The sequence below is a fragment of the Panthera pardus genome, unplaced genomic scaffold, assembly GCF_024362965.1.
Source record: "Panthera pardus isolate Hobbes unplaced genomic scaffold, ASM2436296v1 HiC_scaffold_21, whole genome shotgun sequence".
Classification (NCBI taxonomy): Eukaryota; Metazoa; Chordata; class Mammalia; order Carnivora; family Felidae; genus Panthera; species Panthera pardus.
The window spans coordinates 15,356,601-15,376,141 of NW_026526777.1; the positions used below are offsets into that span (position 1 = coordinate 15,356,601).

The 19,541-nt window shown below is 34.3% G+C and overlaps 1 protein-coding gene across 3 annotated transcripts in view; it reads left to right on the top strand.

Moving 5' to 3' along the window:
• USH2A (usherin) overlaps positions 1–19,541 on the top strand; it is a 739,062-nt gene that overhangs the window by 82,396 nt on the left and 637,125 nt on the right. For all 3 annotated transcript variants that reach the window (XM_019465619.2, XM_053908979.1, XM_053908980.1), the window contains exons 5-9: positions 724–787; positions 3,585–3,879; positions 4,950–5,134; positions 5,620–5,841; positions 7,210–7,303. In XM_019465619.2, the coding sequence (XP_019321164.2) occupies positions 724–787; positions 3,585–3,879; positions 4,950–5,134; positions 5,620–5,841; positions 7,210–7,303 (860 nt within the window). The remainder of the gene's footprint in view (positions 1–723; positions 788–3,584; positions 3,880–4,949; positions 5,135–5,619; positions 5,842–7,209; positions 7,304–19,541) is intronic.

Sequence of the window (19,541 nt, forward strand, 5' to 3'; positions counted from 1 at the left end):
GGTGCTAGAACAGGTTGGGAGACTTCCTCTTGGCAATGCAAATGCTCTGGGAATTGCAGATGAAAGTAGATGACAATCAAATTTAGCATTGATAACATGATAGATTTATAGGTTTATAAACTAGAGAGAAATTTGATTTGGGGAGTTATGGAATGAATAAGTCACAGGGATGAGAAGTACAGCATAGGGAATAGAATCAATGGTATTATAATGCATTTTATGGTGACAGATGGGAGCTACACTTGTGGTGAGCATAATATAACATATAGAGTTGAATTATTGTGTTGTACCCCTGAAAATAATGTGACATTGTGTGTCAATTCTACTCCAATTAAAATAAATAAAAAAATATTTGGGGAGGCAGCTTCTGGAGAAAGACAACAAGTTGGGTCAGTAAACAGGCTGGGCAAAATATTCACTTCGGCTTAAATTTCGCAATGTCTATGGAAAACACTATGATTATTTTATTTTATTTTAATTTTATTTTATTTTAGAGAGACAGAATGAGTGGGAAAGAGGGGCAGAGGGAGAGAGAGAAAGAATCTTAAGCAGGCTTCATGCTTAGCATGGAGTTTGACATGAGGCTCAATCCCATGACCCTGGAATCATGACCTGAGCCAAAAATCAAGAGTCAAATGCTCAACTGATTTATTTATTTATTTGTCAGCCACTGCTTGGGAAACTGCAACTTCTCATATGATGTATATTATGTGTATTCTGCAGGATTAGAGCAGTTTGTTGGAAGAATGCAAGATTTTCAATTATACCAAGTGGCGCTTACAAACAGGTAAGTGAATGTGGTGTTGTAGAGTTCAACAGGTATAAGAATAATTCTCGAATTCAATTCAGTAAGAGTTGCAAAAGATTATGTTATTTTTCATCTTTATAGAATTTGGGAAATGTCACCTAATTAATGTTTACACTGTTTGCTTTGACTTAGTCTATGGTTGTTAGTCATTAGTGCTCCTCTGTTGGGTAACTTCTTATAATATGAAATTGATCAAATTCTTTACAAAGGTGTGGTAGACTCTAAGTCTAAAGTTCTCTTTTGGCCAGCAAAAGAGTGGGACACAGGATGAAAAGCGAGAGATGGTTAATGTCTGGGAAAAGACAAGAGCCCTGAATAAGGGTCTTAGCCCCATTTTTATTAGGATCAGAAGACTTATAAACATGATGTTGGACGTGCACAAAGAGACAATGTATCTGTGAACATTAACTTGGGGACGTGAGGGAAAAGGGGTCTTGAAGACATTCAGGGTTAGGGGTTTGGATTAATACAAAACAAAATCCTGGCTCTGAGTGGAAGGTTGTTTACAGAGGACATGAGGCACCACCTCTGTTTATCTTAGCTAGCCTAGGGGATGAGACAGGTAGGACACAAGACCTCAGAGTTAACAAGGCACCTTTCTTTTGTTAACCATCTCCATTCTGGGCAACTTCGCCCTGCAGGGCAGAGCAGCAGTCTATAGCCCAGTTTACGTATTTACCTAACTTGGTCCTTCCTTCCTGTGAAAGCAGCTTTCTGCTATAGTACTAAATTGGGGGTGCTTCCACCCTGAATATCTAATCTTGTTTATTTCATATACCTATGTTTTATATTGGGGCCTTTGCCCCTCCCTATTCTGGGTGCCTTTGAACCTCCACGCTTTATTTTGGGGCCCTAGCCCACCTTTATTCTGGGGGGCTAAGACCCCCTTCTCTATTCTTATTTGCCTAATCTTGTTTACCAGACTTGGGTGTGAGCATCCTATGGCTTTGTATTTCTTTATGCCTTGTTAACCCATTGGTATAAGCCCAGGGAATCCCTAAGATTATTTCCCATACAAAGGATTTCCTCTAACAGAACTAGATTTTTGAACATGTTGTATTACAGAATTTGGGATACATTTGTTTAAATATTCTAGATGAAGTAGTTTTGGATACTTAAGAAACTGCTCTCTCTGCCTTTTAAAATTGCTTTGTTGAACTTATAAGTACTAAAGAATTTAGAACAATGAAAGTGATTATTTTGATCCCTGAGAAAGTCTCAAGAGGCTGAGCTATTAGACTTGGAGATAAGAAGAGTGAGTAATTTGAAGTATTATTGTATATTTTTCTATTTCCAGTGAACAAAAATTATGTAGAGTTGGACTAGTGTTAATCAAGTATTTCCTCATCTTGAGAATAGGTAGCAAATCTTTCCTAGGGATTCTTAAGACACATAAATTTTCATTCTGTTCAGAAAAGTTCAAGTGAAATTCTGCTTAGCTGCCCTCTAAAGTTTCTCTCTTATTATTGGATTATAATAATAATAATAGTATATTATTGCATGGATGAGTTGATGTTGTTTACTTCTATTAAGGACCAAAAAGAATCATGTTTATTCAAATTTCTTGAAGGAAGATGTAGATTAGTGTGGTGAATTTCCAAATGACAGGAATAGCTCTTGTCAATTTGAGAAGTATTGTTCTTGAGGTGCTGCTATGATCAGCGCTATGTCCATTAGAAATATCAACATTCTTTACTAGTCTGTATAATCAAGGGCTACATGAATAAAGGGTGCTGTAACAGTGGAACACATTATTTGGGAGATTTTCTGCCACCAGTCTTGCTATCCTTTAAATCACCTTTATCTAAAATTCTGCCGAGTAGCGCTGCAATAATTTTGGCACTATTAAAGTTTTTACTGGGGGCAAGGATTTCACCGGATAGTCACTTTTGGTCCCATTCCAAACCTGGTATCAACTGGAAAATATCAATAAGATTAAAAGAAGAAGGTGTTATTTCCTGTGATTTGGTAAGTGGTTAAACTGCCTGACTCCATTGCCCTACTGGAATCTGAAGGAAGAAGCCTAGTTTCTCTAGTTAGACCTGAGTGCCTGATCTTGGCCTACCTGAGATGTCTGGAAAGGTATTATAGGGAAGAGTGCCTATAAATAGAATGACTGATTCTGACCTAGAACAGGTGTATTGCCCTTAATGGAAAAATTAAATATATCTGCCTGGAATTGGCATTATTCTTTGACTATTGGCAGCTGCCAGGTGATCTGAAGCCACTGAAGCACTTTAGGATGCCAGAATATGTACTGATGAGTCACAGAAAACCATTGAAAAATGGTCTTGGCCTCAGTTCCTTTACTTAAAACAGCAGCAGATAAATGACACTTATTTTCTTATTTCTTTCCTATGGATTAACTGGAGACCTTATCTATAACTCTCAGTATTTTCAATATATTATTGTTCAGTCTCAGGGGTACGTCATTTTAACAACATACATGAATATTACCTTTAGTTTTTTTTTTTATCACAAATAGGTAGAGTAAAATATGATATTTAAAAAAATGTCTAGATAATCAGACAAGGGCTTACACATGCTTCTCAATGGAAAAAGCTAACAGTTAAGAACTTACTGTTTTCAATATCTATTTTATGAGTGTGTTTATTTTGCCAGGAATGAGTTTGATTTTATATTCTGTTTAGAAAACTATTAAAATTAAATGGATACTAATCAAAAAGTTAAAATAGTGATATTCACTTGTAGCAATCCTTAGAAATTCTATTACTGTTGAACTCTTTGACTTACAGTCTGCTTCTTACAACCACAGGGAGATTCTGGAAATTTATTCTGGAAATCTGTTCAGATTGCATACCCAGTCACATTGTCGCTGCCCTGGCAGCCACCCTCGGGTCCATCCTTTGGTTCAGCGATACTGCATTCCTAATGATGAAGAGGATACAACCACTGATAGGGTGTTACGGCTGAATCCTGAAGCCCATCCTCTCTCTTTTGTCAATGATAATGATATTGGTACTTCATGGGTTTCACATGTGTTTACAAACATTACCCAGCTTAATCAAGGAGTGACTATTTCAATAGATTTGGAAAATGGACAGTATCAGGTAATTTGAAATAGTGAGGTGTATTAGTTTCCTGTAGCTGCCACGACCGATGACCACTAATTTAATGGCTTAAAACAACAGAAATTTCTTCTCTCACAGTTCTGAAGATCAGAAATACAAAATCAGAGTGTTGGAGGGACTACTCTCCCTCCAAAGGCTCTAGTGGGGAATCCTTCCTTGCTTCTTCCAGGCTCTGCTGTCTCCTGGTGTTCCTTGGTTTAGGGCTCCATAACTCCCATCTCTGCCTCTCTTTGCACTGGCCTTCCTCTGTGTTTGTTTGTGTGTCAGATCTTTCTCCTCGCTCTGTTATAAGGCCCAGCCTACATCTGGGATGATTTCATCTTCAGATCCTTAACTTAATTACATTTGAAAATACCCTATTTCTGAAGAAGGTCACATTCACAGGTCCTGGGTGTTAGTACTTCAATATATTTATTTGGGGATGCAATTCGTCTACTACAAGGTGAATGAATTAGGCAACCAAACATTACTTAACTAACATAGTGTATAATAATGTATGAAATAAAAATATCTAAAAGAAAATATGCAGGATCTTTTTTAGATATTTATATGAAATCATATGCAATATTGAAATTGATGTCTTTTTATTAAGTAATACAAATTAATAAAAACTAAGGTGATTATTCTAAGTAACTACATAAGAACATATATAACAATTATCTCATGGAACTAAGGTTGTTTTTCCATATCCTTATATATCAAACTTAATATTAATTTGTAGTTAATTAATGAATTTATTTTTTAAATGTTTATTTTTGAGACGGGGGGAAAGAGTCTGGAGAGGGAGGGAGAAAATCCCAAGCAGTCTCCACACTTAGTGTTTGCACTTAATTGATAAGATCCTTAAGAATAAGGATGGATATGCAGTTATAGAATGTGTTGCTTTTACCATAGGGCTATCAAGTTTGTGGATGTCTGATGAATATTTGATAATTATTATTATGAAGAAGTAAGCTATTATATTTGAAACTAGCAATTCCTTGGTTTGATTTATACTGATGGGTCAAACTTACAACTTTAAAGACAATGATTAACTTACCCATTTTTAGGTGTTTTATATTATCATTCGGTTCCTTAGTCCACAACCAACAGCGATAAGGATTCAAAGGAAGAAGGAGGACAGCCTGGATTGGGAGGATTGGCAATATTTTGCTGGAAATTGCAGAGCTTTTGGAATGAAAAATAATGGAGATTTGGAGAAACCTGATTCTGTCAACTGTCTTCAGCTTTCCACGTATGAATATTTAAAAAAATATCTTTGAAGGAGTTAATTTTAATAAACTAATGGGTTAATAATAAGCAATAGGTAGACTAACTCACTGGACTGGTGAGTCTAACTCTCACTAACTTTCTTGAGGCAGATTCTTCTAAGACTCCGCCCTAACTTGAGTTTTAAATTACATTTGAAGTTCTCTTAAAAGACTTTGGAGTATCTCTTGTTTACAGCCTCATTTGGGCTTTATAATCTGATTTTCAGATTGTTTAGCAACTTATCTATATTAATAGAATTTTATTATGTCCTCAAGGAAATGTTTTACTGTGTTTTTTCTGTGATGATCCTGTATTGTTTGCATACAAATTATGTGAGATATGTCTGTTTTCCCAGAATGAAGAATTAAAGTTGTTACGAGTATTGTGTAAGAATGTCTCAAAGTTATGATTCTGTTTTATTAAAATTATGAGTAGCTTTTCATGACTTCAAATGTTTTTCATCAACAGTGTCACTCCATATTCACATGGTAATGTCACATTTAGCATCCTAACACCTGGACCAAATCATCGTCCTGGCTACAATAACTTTTATAACACCCCATCTCTTCAAGAGTTTGTAAAAGCCACACAAATAAGACTTCATTTTTATGGACAGTACTATACAACTGAGACTCCTGTCAGCCTCAGACACAGATACTATGCAGTTGATGAAATCACCATCACTGGAAGGTAATGTTCATTACTGAGGTTTGATTGCAGGGTGCTTTTCATCATGAGTTTTGTTTTCAACAAGGCTGTGGTCATACTTACTTAAAAATACATTAAGATGGGGCGCCTGGGTGGCACAGTCGGTTAAGCGTCCGACTTCAGCCAGGTCACGATCTCGCGGTCCGTGAGTTCGAGCCCCGCGTCGGGCTCTGGGCTGATGGCTCGGAGCCTGGAGCCTGTTTCCGATTCTGTGTCTCCCTCTCTCTCTGCCCCTCCCCCGTTCATGCTCTGTCTCTCTCTGTCCCAAAAATAAATAAAAAACGTTGAAAAAAAAATTAAAAAAAAAATACATTAAGATGTAGAGCAAACCAGATTTCAAACTTCATGTTTTGAAATGGCTTCCTACTCCAAGATTTTTTTAGAAAGGTTTGTATGTAATTCTTTCCCATATGTAAGACCACATTGTTATAGAATCAATTTTCAAAAGCTGTTGGGTTTAGAAGGTGTGATACCCTGAATCTGGCTTAGAAATGATTTACTAGATATTTTACTTGGTTTGTTCTGGAATATAATTTTTAAAATATTCTTGAAGTCAAAGAGAAGGAGCTAGATTTTGAAGGACAATTCTACTCCCAGCTAGTTTGTAAGCATGGGGCTTGGCCTCCGTGAATTCACAATTCACAATTTTATGAAGAATATTTGTTTTCCTAGGAGAAAAAATCTATTCCCTAGATAATTTATAAACATCTGACCATACTTGAGAACAAGACTCGTAGTATTTCAAAGTATGGGTAGCTGGAGAGCGGCATACTCTTTAAAGGACACCTATGTAGACTGTATTTAGCACTGAGTTGTGCTAGAAGAGTGATATGCTGTGTAAGTAAAGTACATCTTTAAAAACAGACCAGAATACCAAACTATTTTTTGTTTAGTACTAGCATAATGAAAATAATACTACTACTAAATAGTCACCATATAATTTTGGTGAAAAACACCTCCCGAATAATTGAAATTTGTTAATTTCACTCTGCAGCTTATTCTAAACTTTATATTTTTCACCGTGACTTGATGGGTTCAGTAAATACCTTCCCTTGACAAGTTTGTCATACGTCTGATATAGGTAGAAACAATCCCTGACCCTTTTTCCAGGGAGGCTTGAAAATTACCTTTTCAGAACAATATGGTTTGGATATTGACGGCACCTCACCCAATACTTTAGGATTAATGCAAAACTTTCATGAGCATCCACATGAGAGAAGAGAAACTGATCTTTGTGTTGATTAACATACTTGTCTTCCCGGTTGGATCCACACAGTGGATATATTCACAGGCCCTTAAATATATTCACAGTGGAGTTGACTTAGAAATGTCTGTTGCTCCTGTTCACAGATGTCAGTGCTACGGTCATGCCAATAAGTGTGACACAACAAGCCAGCCCTATCGATGCCTCTGCTCTCTGGAAAGCTTCACCCAAGGACTTCATGTGAGTTCTCTGTTTGATGCATGGACACCTCAAAAAAAAAAAAACAAAAACAAAAACAAAACACAACCAAAACAAACAAAAAAGTGGGGGATGGTGAAAATAATTTTTTAATTTAATTTTGGTCTATTTTCTGGATGTCAATAAAAATAAATTGATATGATTTCAGAAAATTTTGGGGAGAGAAAAATAAAAGTCATCGAAAAGATGAAAGTATTATTTTTTAAAATAAACTCAATCAGTAAAATAACAACTAAGATTAAACCTCACTTTGCTGTCTTTGTTATATCAGTATTATCATGTTTTATAAAACACTTTTTAAGGTGTCTAGGTAGCATGGCACTAGAAATAAGGGTCTGAGTTCTGCATCTAAAAGGTATTTATACAAAGGTGTCTGTGCAACATAAGCATCTTCTGATGCAGAGAGATCTTTATGTATTTGTATCAGTCAAGTTGAATTCATTGCTGATACCAGTAATTTTAAGTAACTAATTTGAATATCTATAGTAAAAGGACTCAGAAATGATGTTACTTTAGGTTGTCTGTGATGGTCCAGGGAAGTTTCATACTTGAAGTAGATATTTAGCTCTATCTTCAGGAAAAAGGGGTAAATGGAAATGAAATTGAGATGTTTTTGTTAATAGAGACATCCAGCATCAATAGCAGCTGATATGAAAGCAGGTACAACAGCACAAACAATCATACCAGTAATGAAAAATAAACAGGACAGAGCCTCCTAAGTGATGTTTAAGGCAATTGGTGTTAATTTGGGAAAAAAAAAAAGTTAAAGCCCTACCTCATGGCATGTACAGAAGTCCAGGTGACTTAAAGACCTAAATGGAAAAAATAATTGTAAATCTGTTAAAATAAAGATTAAGATAATGTTTCTAAACTTTATAAGTTCAGCCATAATTGTGTTTAATTTTTCCCAACTGGATTGATTCTTGATTTTAAGTTTAAGTGACATTTATTATATTTTTTCTAGTGTCCTCTTGTTTTGATTCTTTAAAATACACATTTTTCTTTCCTTGCAATCAGTGATTTCTTTTATTAAACTCACAGTGTACACTGTCTCATAGATTCCTACTTGACTTGTGTTCTAAACCTTGCCCTGTACATGTTTTTAATTAGTCACTTTACTTCTCTCTGTCCTTTGTTTGAGGATATCATGTAATATTGTTTTTTATTCTTTTTAAATTTTTTAAATGTTTACTTATTTTCAATAGAGAGAAGAGAAGGGGAGGGGAGGGGAGGGGAGCTGAGGGGCAGAAAGAGAGGGAGACACAGAATCTGAAGCAGGCTCCAGGCTCTGAGCTGTCAGCACAGAGCCCGATGTTGGGCTCGAACTCACGAAACGCAAGATTATGGCCTGAGTCGAAGTCAGATGCTTAACTGACTGAGCCACTCAGAGCCCTGGAACATCTTTTTTAAGAAGCACCTGTCTGTCAAGGTTTTGGCGAACTCCATTTCTATCTTCTGAGATTCTTAATCTGATCTAATTTGTTTCCAGAGACAACATTAGTGCATATAGTTCAGTGGCAAGCATATTACCTACAATGCAGACTTCCTCTAGCACATTTAGAATGTAGTCCTGGCCCTGAGTTTCAACTCAGTCTTTGATTGGGTTACAGTATTCTTTCTTTCTATGTGCTCAAGCCAAAACTTTCATCTTCTGATTCAGATATTCCTTTGAACTTATTCTCCAGATCATTGCTTTATATTGAACTGTTAATTTATACGTTAGCCCTCACCACTGGTTGATAAGTGCTTCGAAAGAAGGAATATTTTACATATTTTGGATTTCTAACATCCAGAGGCTTTGAATTTGGTTTGATTAGTATATCATGAGAAAAAAATCTTTTTAAGAAGCATTGATTTTACTATGTTTGATTGTGCAGCTTATCATATTGTCCCAGAAAGGAAATTAATTGGATGAACTTGATTGATTCACTCTTTATTCAGCCATAATTGTATGTTTTAAGTTTTTGCCAGTTTGATTTTTTCTTGATTTTAGAGTTAAAGTGACATTTATTCTAATTTTCTTAGTGTCTTCTCCATTTGATCCTTTAAAATGACACTTCCCTTGAAATCAGTGATTTCTTTTATTGACTTCACCCCACTTCCCCAAACTCACCACTAACCCAGTTAAAAAACTCTCTGGGCTGAATTTTGTAAGGCACTTTGATCTGAATATATATAGTACATTCAAACTAAGGACTGGGCAATGCTTTCACATATGTTGTTTTCTAAGCTTCTTTTGCTTTATTTTGACTAGTTAGTTCTCTCCTCAACCCCCACCCCATCTCCTTTTCCTTTTGATATCCCATCTTTCCACCTTCCTCTCTCTTTAATTGCTCACAGTTGAGTGATTGATATTTTATGATTCTTGGATGATTTCATGCTTCCCCTTAAAAATAGAGCCATTAAATGAATCAAGGCTCATGATTGGTTTCAGAAGTCTAGTTGGGATTTTCAGACTTGGTCTCAGGTGGTGACTGTTGGATTATGAACTAGCAAAATAATTAACTATAATTTAGGTTGAGAATACATTTTACTGCTTCTTATTTAGACATTTAGTTTCCTTTAGAAACAAACGTAAAATGTTTTCTGTTATTTTCTTCCTTTACATATTTTGATAATTAATGAATAGAGCCATAAATAAAAAAGCAACAAATCATTCACTTAGCAAAGTTTGGCAACTGTAGCTGAAGGGAAAAGTCAATAGACTGGTAAGTTGAATGATTTCTCAGTGCTATGATATTTTCAATAATGTGTTGAAAATGAGAAATGATTTTATAAAGCATTCATAAGTATGACATTCTCTTTTTGTTATCAAAATATTTTAATACATGTGGGACTTACATATCTGAAATAATTTGAAAAGATTCTTATTCAAGTGCTTTTCCCCTTGTTCTACTTTTCAAAATAATAAGTTTTAATGTAATCCATCCATATCCTATTGGAACCAATGTTCTTTTTTAAAGCTCTGGACATAATCCAAAAAGAATGCCTTCAATTTCACAGTATTATGCTAACCATTAATAATATTACTCAATAAACAGGGCTTTTGTGAATTATATTACAGCCATTTGGCAAACAGATGAAAACGTAAGCCTTGAGAATATGCCAATTCTTGGCAATTGGCAGTCCTATAAGAAAGTGTTTTTAGCGGAAGTGAAAATGAATGAAGTCAGGAGAAAGGAGTAGAATGGTGAATTCAGAAGCAAGTTCTTACACATAGCCATTCCAGAGAATTTTCTGTATAAAGCATTCTTTAGTTGTTTATGAAGTTGATTTCACAAACAGGCGGTCCACAGGTGGGAACAGTGTTTAAATAATTTGTTATTTAACTTCCAACAACAATTTTCCCTTCTCCTCCTCCTCCCTCATCTCTGGATTCTCTTAGTCAGAAAATAATCCAACACTACGTCTACATTTACCCATGGCAACAACTATAACTCAGGGTAACAATTACCCTCTTTGGAGCCGTAACACTATTTGGTTTCAACCATATTCTCTACTATCCATAGCCTTACATCTGGGTGATCTCACTTATGTTAATATCTGACCCACTTAATAGATTAAGACTTACAGTAGTAGCTAGAGTATGTGTTTAATTATTCTTGGAATAGCAAGACCAACTAATTCATAACTCCATTGGTAAATCTAATTTCTTTTGTCCACTCATAAAATTATAATTTACTAAAACACACACACAAACAAACAAACAAACAAAACCTCAAGACAAAGTATTACCAAAAGCCCTGCTGATCTTAAGATAAACTTCAAGCCACACTTACTTTTTCTTAAATTTTCATTGTATTTTGTGATACCTAAAACATCTACCTTGGTGGGGAGGCTCAGTGATTCTCCTCATTGCTACTACATAGGAACTCTGACAGATTTTGATATTGTATTGGCAGTTGTAAGGTTTTGACTTTAATATGTAGTGCTTACCATAAATGATCATCGTATATTCATTAATAGAGAATAATTTTAGAATATTTGTGACATTTCTTCTCTAGAAATGACTGAAACAATGAATCATTTACTTGTTACACTTAAGGGTTAATCTAGAGCAAAAGAAATCTCAAAAGACTATATACCATTCAGTAACTTACAAGCAGAGTTGAATATTTCAAAGCAGAATTCAGGATTACACCGCGTTTAACCCTGAATGAATCATTTGATAAGAAACACATTTATGCTTTTTAAATAATTATTTTTTGGATAACAGATAATCACTGTTACTTGTACATGTATTTTAAAATTTAAGTGAATTTTTTCATTTTAATTGTGAATTTATGTACAATTAAATAATTGATTGTATTAAATAGATTCCTTGTATCCTTTACTCAATTTGAACCATGATAATGTCTTGCAAAACTAGTGATTTTTCTTTTTAAGCAACTTTCCTGAAGTATGTACAATAAAATGTACCCATTTAAAAATGTATAGATTGATGAGTTTTAGCAACGCTTGTGTGATCACTGCCATATTCAAGATATGGGATGTTTTTCTCTCCAAATACTCTTTGTGCTCCTCTACAGTCCATGCCTCCTCCCCAACCTTCAGTCCCAGGAAACTACCAACCTGCCTCCTGTCACTACAAATTAGCTTTTCCTGTTCTAAAATTTCATATCATGGAATTATTCAACCATGTATTATTTTGGTGCATAGGTTTCTGATTCCACTCCCTACTTCCCTTACCTTTTTTTTTTTTTAAATAATTTCCTAACTACTTGTGCTATTAGCTTTATTGCAATAATATATCTCTGGTCCACCTGCTCAAGAATTCCATTGTAACTTTCCAAAAGTATGTGTCAAGTTCTTAGATGCAGAATACAACCTAGGAATTGGAAGCTTAGGTATGTCTACTCCATGTCAACTGACATGGTTGCATAGTTACAATACACCCATTACTCATTCTCTTCTCTATACCTGTTCTAAAAATTCAAATGTTGGTAAATTCTAGCTTTAAGAGATGTGTTATCAGTTGATACTTGTGTCCTAATGATTTTGCATTTTCTTTTAATAGTTATGTTCATCTTTCAGGGGCTCTTGGCTAAGAGTGATGTAATAATCAGTGCCTTTGCCAAGGACTGGCACTTTGTTGGCTATTTAGCTATTCTTTCATCATTCTGTGACATCATTACCTGCAAGGGTGGCCAAGCGTTCACAGAGCAATTTATTAGTAACCATGAATACTTCTCTTATTCTTTGGCTCTGATTTGTGACCCTTTTATAGCATTAATCATGGCTTTTATGAATTAACTACAATCAAGCTATCAGTATGCATTTTTGTTAGTATTATAAATAGCAGAGCCAGCTTAAAACATTTAATATAATAGGCCTTCCTACCATTCAATAATTTGAATGGTGCCAACATCACACTCTACAATGCTTATTATGTAAATGAATATTTCCTGTTATTTTAGAAAGTGTGTTCCTTTAGAGCACACAAGTCCAAAAGTATGAGTCATCATGACTAGCTTGAGTCATATTTTTATTACACATCAAGCTTTCCCAGTAAAGTCTTCTGTTTGCTCACACAAGGATTTTACTTTAAATGCATTTCATTGTATAATCTATCTTGTAAATACTAATGAATTCATTTTTCTAAGTAGCAAACAGCTCATATTATAGAATCTATATTAGATGTATGTTTAGTGAATCAAGGCCTAGAATTTCATTTCCTCTCTGGCACATGGTGATACTATTAATCTTCGAAAAGCACTTGCACTAGTTATTCCATGTTCATAGACAGGAAGATTCAGTATTGTCAAGATGTCTGTTCTTTCTACCTTTATCTATAGATTCAAAGTAATCCCAATTAGAATCTCAGAAATTTATTTTGTGGATATCAACCAACCATTTCTCAAGTTTGTGTGAGGGGCACAAGGCACAGAATAGCCAAGACGGTATTGAAAGACTAGAACAAAGTCAGACTACTGACACGACCTGACTTCAAGACATATCCTGAAAGTTACAGTAATTAAAACAATGTGGTCTTGGCAAAAATAAAGAAATAGATCAGTGGGATGAAATAGAAATACAGCCACATAAGTATAGTAAACATTAAACTGTGGACTGTTTATGTGTCCACATAATAATGATGTGTCAATTTAGGTTTATCAGTTTATGACAACATACAACTCCGGTTCCAAATGTTGAAAGTTGAGAATTCTGTGAATAGGTGGGGGTGGGAGGTATATGGGAACTCTGTATCTGTCTCTCAATTTTTCTGTCAACTAGAAAATGCTTCAAAAATTATAGTCTATTGAAAAAGTAGCTTTTAAGGCAGAAGTGATGATTGCATTTAAGAGATTGAAGGTCCCTGAATTATTCTTGAAGAGAGTGGAATACTTCAAATTTTAACTTAAGCAGGATTTTTATTTAAGAATAACACAGCAAAAGAGAAGAAATGTAGTATGTAACTTCCCAAACTACAGAGAATAAAAAGGAAACATCTTTCTTATTCTGACATAAGGGAAAAAAGAAGAGGGAAATAAAAAAGTAAGAGATATAGAAAATATAGATTCCAAATATAGCAATAAATATAACAAATGTAAATGTGTTACACTTGTCAGTTAGAATTAAGAATTGTCACACATGGGGCATCTGGGTGGCTCAGTCAGTTGGGCGTCTGGCTTCGGCTCAGGTCATGATCTCACGGTCGTGGGTTTGAGCCCCGTGTCGGGCTCTGTGCTGACAGCTCGGAGCCTGGAGCCTGCTTCGGATTCTATGTCTCTTTCTATCTCTGCCCCTCCCCCACTTGTTCTCTGTCTCTCTCTGACTCTCAAAAATAAATAAATGTAAAAAAAATTTAAATAACTGTCACACACATCAAAATATAGTATACCACCATTGTCTGAGCAGAGCCTGCAGTAACGTGAGGGAGTACCTTAGGCACAAATTTTAAGAAGGCACCAGAAAACTTATTAATCAAGATAAATAATATTTTAGTGTAATGTTTAATAAAGGCAAAATAATACTAAAATCTCTGAGGAAAAATATGTAAACATTTTAAGTAAAAATAAGCTGTTGTTTGTTTTACAAGTCCGAGTTACTTAGCAATGAGAGCTGTTACTCCAGTCAGCCACAGCCCCTGCCTAGCTGTTCTATAAGGCTCTCCTGTGTCTGCCTCATATAAAGGTTGACAATGGTTTAAAAACAGATTGGGTAAGATGAAAGCTTATACATAGCTATGTTTTTGATTATAGAGTGTTTATTAATGTTTTCTACTTGGTTCCTACTATAAGAGGATATTTTATAAATGTATATAGGAGTACATATTTTTCTTTTGGTCTCAGGCTCCAACAAGGCTCAGCATGGCCCTGGTGTTGAGAGAGAGAGACATATACCTAAAACACGAGCACATACAAAGTTTAAAAATTTTAAAAATGGCTTAAGCTATATAATATTAGGTAAAATAGACTGTAAGTAAAAACTTTTATTAGAGATAAGGTGCTTTACTATATAATGGCAAATGATAGAATTCTAAACTTACATGCATCTTATAGCATAGATTCAAAAGTATAAAGCAAAATTTGACAGAGCTGGAAAGAGAAATTGACAAATCCAACATCAATGTAGAAGAATTTAATACATCTCATTTAAGTAATTAATCAGGCAGTCAAAAATTAAAATCCTTAATAATTGAGAATTGAACTAATGTGAAGCTTAAACTAATAGATTCCTGTATTCAACAATGAAAAAATGTACATTCTTGTCAAGATCACATGGAAAATTTATGAACATTGATCACATACTAATCAATATGATAGTTGCAACAAATTATAAAGAATTTGTAATCACAACACACTGTAAGCATTAACTATTTATAAGTAAATGAATGCATACAGTCATTTCACTTTTATCCCAATGGGTTAAGTAGAAATAGATGGAAAAAACCTTCAACTAAAATTATGAGCCTTTTATTAATCCAGGAAAATTTTATTGAGTACTTATTTGGATGCAGTAGGTTTACATCTCTGGGCAAAACACAATTATTCCTACTCTTGAAGAATTTATATTCTCTTATGAATTGGTGGTGTGGGTGGGGGAAACCAAAGAAGTAAAATAAACAAGTTAAATACATAGTATACTAGGGTTTTAACTTATTTTGAACTGTGTTGGTAAAATGAATTGTGGAGGCCAGGATGTAAGATCAAACAAGGAGAGTACAAAAAGAAAACTTAAGATCACTCTCTTATAAACAAAGCCAAAAATTTTTAAATGATGAACCAAATCTACAATAATATATAGTAGCTAAATTGGGTTTCTCCCAGGAATGAGAGTGGAATTTAATATTAATAAAACTATTAATGTATTTCATCACATTAATTGAAGAAAGCAAAAACATAAAATCAGTAGGCTTGGAAAAAAGCAATTAATGAAATTAACACCTTTCTAGACAAGTGCTTTAAGAACTCTTAACCTGATAGAGAAACAAGTATAATTTTCTTTTTTTTTCCTGAGATTTATTTATTATTTTGTTTAATAATAATAATATAATTTATTGTCAAATTGGTTTCCATATAACACCCAGTGCTCATCCCAACAAGTGCCCTCCTCAATGCCCATCACCCACTTTCCCCACTCCCCCACCACCCCCCCGTCAGCCCTCAGTTTGTTCTCAGTATCCAAGAGTCTCTTATGGTTTGCCTCCCTCCTGCTCTGTAACTTTTTCCCCCCTTCCTTCTGTTAAGGAGGTCTTCTGTTAAGTTTCTCAAGATCCACATATGAGCGAAAACATATTGTATCTGTCTTTCTCTGACTTATTTCACTTAGCATAATACCTTCCAGTTCCTAATATTAACAGTGCATATAAATGTAAATCTATTGAAGCATTCCCTTTAAAACCAGGAATAAGACAAGGATGTCTATTATTCTACATTTATTGGAGGATCTAGCCAGCTCAATGTGATAAGAAAAAAAACAAACAACACTTAAAAGAACTGAGCTGCCAATATCTGAAGACAAGATAATTGAGCCAGAAAATGCAAAAAATTCCACAAATTATTAAATATTGAGGGGAATTCAGCAAAGTGGCTAGATATAGGATAGAAACATGAAAATAATTATTTTTATATACCCAAGGACAAAAAAGAAACAATTTAAAAATAATTTTTCCACAGAAAATATAGTATGTCTTTACAACTTCTGAATACAAGAAGGAAAAACTGTAGAGGAAGAAACTAATAAATGTGGCTACATTATAATTAGAAACTTCTAATCACCAAAAGCTACCATTTTTAAAATAAAGAGAAGGAAAAGCTACATATTAGCAGATTATATTAGCAACACAACACATATAACAAAGGGAATTTTTATTTTATTTTTATTTTTTTTTAACTTTTTTTTTTAATTTATTTTTGAGACAGAGAGAGACAGAGCATGAACGGGGGAGGGGCAGAGAGAGAGGGAGACACAGAATCGGAAGCAGGCTCCAGGCTCTGAGCCATCAGCCCAGAGCCCGACGCAGGGCTTGAACTCACGGACCGCGAGATCGTGACCTAAGCTGAAGTCAGCCGCTTAACCGACTGAGCCACCCAGGCGCCCCACAAAGGGAATTTTTAAATCAAACCAATTAAGAAACCAAGAAAATTGGTTAAGAAACCAAGAAAGTTGAGCCAAGTAATTTGCGTAAGCAGCTAGAAGTGGCAACTCAAAAGGCCAATATACATGTGGAAACAGCTGCAATTTTACTGGTTATCAGTAATCATAACTGTGAGATAACATTTTATATTCATGATATTGGCAAAGATTCAAAAAATCTGAAAATTTCATTGGCTGGCAAAGGTGTAGATTACTGGGGATTCGTTCATCCATTAATGATGGGAATGTGTCACCAGTGTGGGAAAACAGTTTGCAAACATTTAAATGGATACTTACTGCAGTTCAATTCATATAAATGAATATAGCTATTACATCAACACAACTAGACTCTCAGACAATAGAATACAAAAAGATTATAGAATAATATACACAATATACCATTTATGTAATATTTAAAAACATGCACAACAATACTAAGTAATATATCAAGTGTAGATATGAAGAAAAGCTTGTGAATGGATATTGCTAAGTTCATGTGTCACTGATGGAGTAGAATGTATATTGCAGTGTTTTGTTTTTTAAGTCAGGTAGTGAATAAAAGAACATGCTTGTTTGCTTTTTTATTATTTATAAATTTTGCAATCCTAAATATTTTAATTTTCCTAAAGTACTATGATTTATTAATCTATCAGACACATATCATCTATGTTAAGTATTCACGCTACTGCTAAAAACAGTGGAGGTGACTCTTCAGGATGGGGTAACTGTTACAAAATTCATGATTATTGTGTACTTTTATAGTTCTAATGTGATGATTGATCATTTGCTAGCTTCATTCACCAAATATTTATTAAATGCCTTCTATGTGTAGAGCATTATGCTACAGTACCACTATAACATCTTGATTAAAGATCCACGTATTTGAAAATATTGAAGGACTTTCATTTGTGAAATTTAAAAAAAGATTTCCTGGTACACACTAATTATTATAATAAATAGAGATGACTTTAGTGCAAACAAATTATTCAGACTGACAATTTATAATTAACAGATAATATAAATCTCACTGACATTTTAAATCTTAAAAAAATTCAATGTAGCTATACTAATGAAAGGATTTTGAAAATTTACTAATCTAGTACTGAAGTCTAAGATGAAATAAAATTTCCAATATAAAATGGCTTTCTTTCCAAATAGGAACTCAAATACATTTTGGTGTCCACTCACTAAGTGTAGAGGAACCCTAAAAATGAAAAGACATAATGGATTTTGCTGCTTAAAATATGAATCTATTTTTGAAGAGATTTTAATATGATGTATCCATTTTCTCTTCATTGGCTTCCTTTATAAAATAGTGTAGATTATCCTATACAAATGTGTTCTCTATTCCAGGCCACATTTTCTGGCGTATCAGTAGAGGTAAATTATTATAGTTGCTAATAAAGGAGAATTGACTTGGTTACAACCTACAAATTTGAAGAAATCTTAGTGTCCTTCTTCTGGACCTTGGGAGAACCTTGTGTATCTCATACATGTCTTTTCTATTTAGTGCCCTGAACAATTCCCACAGTTAAAGAGGCAATACGAAGGGCAGGCAAGCCAGAGAACAAATCAAATATGAAACAATGGCCAGTATTCAAAAGCAATCTGACTCCAGTGCCTGTCATGCAAATGGATCTCATTCAACAACTAGACATTGTTAGATGGTTTGCATTCCCAAGCCAGGGTGAAAAGTTTCCTCCTTATAAGTATATAAACTATCAGTTATATTTATATATGGACAATGTGTAGAACTGAAGCAGTTGTCCATATAATTCTGTCTACAGTCTCTATTTTTGCAAATGTGGATTTTGTTTCACGTGTTATCAAAATTTGTTTTATTGGATGAGTTTACAATCTTCCATTGAACCTTACCTATAGACATACAGACAAGGCATTTCATAAATTAGAAAGTTTCTAAAAGTAGCCAACACATATTAATGGTTGATTTGTTAGGCTATGTATTTTAAGTGTTCATGATTATTATATTACCACAACTGTCTCATCAGTATTATCCAATAGTATCAGTAGTTATTTAATTTATGCTGTTACTTTCAGCATCTAGAGAGCAGCTAAGTAAGTATTTTCTGTGGACGCTTTAATTATATGAGAATTTCTAACCAGGGGAAAGAATTACTGAAGGAAGAATTCAAGGATAAATACATGAACATTTAAGCCTTCTCAATGGCAAGGCCTGGTAATCATTTAGGGTTTGCTAATTGAGATTACATAATAATCTATAGGTAAAAATCTGTAGGAAACTACTGCATTTACCTTTAAACCTTTAGTGTTACCATTCCAATAAATACTAGATAAACTAAGGTATAGTCCTGTAACATGTCACAAATGTAAACAGTCCATTAGATCATTCATTCATGCATTCCTCAAACATCTATTGATCACCTACTATATGCAAAGCACTGAGTCACTTTCTGTCCGGATTCTCTCTGTAGTTGGATATTTCATCTGTGCTATCATCCCCCACTGCACCCAACCTATCACTGATAGAAGTTCGCATGTTTGTCTAATCATACATCTGTGGTTGGAGCACTAGGTCTACAAAGGGAAACTTCTATTGGAACAAGTAGTTATGTGACTACACTGAAGTTTTTATGTTTATAAAGCTGATTTCTCTAGTAGA